This window comes from Protomyctophum bolini (assembly GCF_963924005.1).
Source record: "Protomyctophum bolini genome assembly, chromosome: 18".
Lineage (NCBI taxonomy): Eukaryota > Metazoa > Chordata > Actinopteri > Myctophiformes > Myctophidae > Protomyctophum > Protomyctophum bolini.
Window position 1 is genome coordinate 9,779,561 of NC_137879.1, and position 3,066 is coordinate 9,782,626.

A 3,066-nucleotide genomic window follows, 5' to 3' on the forward strand; every position below is an offset into this window, starting at 1 on the left:
TAAAAAAATGTGTAGGTAATATCCAACAAAAATAAAATCAAGATCAAGCCGTTAATATTAAAACCATGTAGACTATACAAATATAATCTTGTGTAAGTACATTTACATATTCATAACTTCTTACAATATTCTGACACACACGATGATAAACCTCTCACAAAATCTTCACGTTTTTGACAAACGTTATACGTAGACTTATAACACAATGAAATTACAATCAAACAAACAAACAAATAAACAAACAAAAACTTTGGAAAGCGGGGCCACGCAATCAATTTGGCGATTGGGTGTTTATATTGTGCACATACTTACATGTTGAAAACTACCATTAAAACCCTTTTCTATACTATATTCAACCCATTAAAACCAGCAGAGCATCTGTGCCATTTGTATAGATTTTTACGTTGGCTATATTAAAAAATAGCAGATGTACAAGCTCGCAGCGCGTCACTCAGTGCCGCGCTGCCGCTGCGAGCTTGTATACATCCTATACATGTGCTATTTCTGAACATTTTATTTTGTTGAAAAATCTTCAAAGTGTGAGAACTACTGCTTTAGTGGGTTAAACCGGAATGTGTTGTTGTTGTTGTGGACTGTTGAACGTCAGACAGAGACAGACAAGAGTTCAAGTGCACTCTGCACCGGACGACTCCTCTGACAAGGACCGCTGTGCTTTGAAGGGCGGCTCGAACCCACCGTTCTCGTCCACCGGCAGCATGCAGTTTCCCGCGGAGCTATAGCCCTTCTTCTTTTTCCCCCTCCTCTCCTCCATCCTGATCGTATCGTAGAGCCCCTGCGGTGCCTCGTCCAGCAGGTTGTCCCTCTCCGAGTGGGACGGCTTCATTTGGCACACGTTGCGCAGCAGCAGCAGGGCCGGCGCGTAAAGCACGTTGACCAGACCCATGCCCAGGTTGAGCTGCACGAAGCCGAGGTTGTGCACTATCTGGCCGGCCACGATGGGACCCATGGCGTAGGCCACGGAGTAGGAGATGTCGGCGATGGCGTACACGCTGCCGTACACGGAGACGTGGCGCACGTCCACCAGGAAGGCGAGCGTCGGCAGGAGGGCCGTGTCCACGAGCGCGATGCCGAAGCAGATGCCGCACAGCGGGGCGATGAGCTGGCCGAACGTCTTGCACGCCGGCACCGTGCAGGAGCTGGCCCCTATTATGACCATGCCCAGGGCCCCGTAGAACCACTGCAGCTCCGGGTGCTTCGCCGCCAGTTTGACCGTTAAGTACACGCCTAGGACGTGTGGGAAGAAGGCCGGGAGCCAGGTGAGCCCCATCTCCCACTTGGTGGAGTGCATGGTTCTCTCCATGTAGTTGGCGATGGTGGGCTCCAGGAAGGCCAGGGGGATGTTGCACACCGTCAGAGCCCCGGCCACCACGACGATATACGGGTCGAGCATGAGTTTGTATATCGGCGTGCCCACCGGCATGTTCTCTCTAGTCCTGTTGGAGAACGGCTTGATGACGACCAGAAACACAATGCCGTCGATCAGGCATATCAGGGCGAGCACGATGAACGGCACCCGCTTGCCCGCGAACTCGTACAGGATCCCCCCGAAGGGGGGTGCCACCAGGCTGCCGAAGGAGATGAATGCCAGCGCGATGCCCAGAGCCGTGCTTCTCTCCGACTCCTCCGTGTATTTGTCGGCTATCATCGCGATTCCAGAGGTGTCGGCGAAAGCCGACCCTAGACCCTGTAAACTTCGGGCGACGAAAAGCGTCGCGTAGTTCTCCGCAAAGGCAAATATGCAGGTGGACACGAACATGACGGTAAGTCCTATTAAAAGTGGAATGTCATATCCGACGCGGTCTATAAAAGTTCCCGACAGCGGGTTAACCAAAAGCTGCAAGATAGCCTTCGATGCGAAAAGTACTCCTATCTGGACGTCTAAATTGTCCTTGTTGCTTTTAGCTTGGCTTGTGCTGTTGATTGAAGAATTGGGATGTATGACTACGTGGACGTGCTCTGCCTGCTCGCTCTCCAGATCGGCGAGATAATCTGGAATAATTGGCACGATTACCATGTAGAGCATATTGTCGAGTAGCAGAGCCACGCAAACGATCACTAAGATAATGCGTCTCTGATGGTGAGGATCCCTCATCGCGGTGCCAAATTGTTTAGTTCTTTCTCCCATCTCGGACAGTTTCACGGCGGCTGACTTGGCCAGCCCGGAGGATCCCCCTTCCGAATTCATCATGTGCTTTTTGTTGTTGTTGTTGTGGGTAGTAAACGTTTGCTATATGCAAAACTTTGTGCTCTCCCGTCTACAATAACTGCTTTCAGAACCACAGACTGAAATGCATGTTCTCTATGCATTTATGTTGATGGTTCCCGGCCGTCTCTTCACCTCGTCTGAGCGAAAGAACAGCCGCAGCAGTGGAACTTTTCCTCCGTTTGAGGGGGTGCTGCTTAGCTTCATCGGTGGTATAGATTCTCTTCAGGCATTCATTCTTGTTGATGTTGTTTCATGATCTGGAGATAAGTGACGTGGTGAAATCGTAGACTTTCCGCACAACAAATGTGCAGACTTTGCGTTGGCTGCTAATCCTGGGCTGAAAAGTTAGTTTTGCGCGGTTCTGCGAGCGGCTTGGCGCACTCAGGACACCCCGGGTCTGTGGTTCCAGTGCTCATATCTCCTGTCACCTGCGGTGCGCTTTGCGTTCAGCTCTGAGACCGCGGGTGGCTTCGTTGCCATTGGAACACATTGGCTCGCAGGTTTCGTGTATTTTGTGGTCCTTTTTTCTTTTTCACCACCGAGGGACTGTACGTGTGACGCATCACCAGCTTGCCCCCAAGTGGATCCTTTGCCAGTTGTGTCCCTTATGCTAATTCCCAAACATGGCAAGCCTTTTTAACCAATAAGAGCGTGTGAGCATCACCACAATACAATTCCCCTTCACGCCCCCTATGTGTTCACCGACTGACTTGACTTTTAAAAGGCAAACGTATATATGCTTTGTGCTCATATACTTACCTTGCATGGTGATCTATAGTCGTTATAGGATTCGATTAGCCATGGACAGCATTATAGTCATAGTGGCAGGGCTTTGTGTT

The 3,066-nt window shown here is 50.3% G+C and overlaps 1 protein-coding gene across 1 annotated transcript; it reads right to left on the reverse strand.

Annotated features, from left to right (window-relative positions):
- Window positions 1-625: 625 nt before the first annotated feature.
- slc18a3b (solute carrier family 18 member 3b) lies at window positions 626-2,209 on the reverse strand (the record flags this gene model as incomplete). Its single annotated transcript, XM_080788466.1, has 1 exon — window positions 626-2,209. One exon carries the CDS (start codon window positions 2,207-2,209, stop codon window positions 626-628), a length of 1,584 nt encoding a protein of 527 aa, XP_080644592.1.
- Window positions 2,210-3,066: the final 857 nt, after the last annotated feature.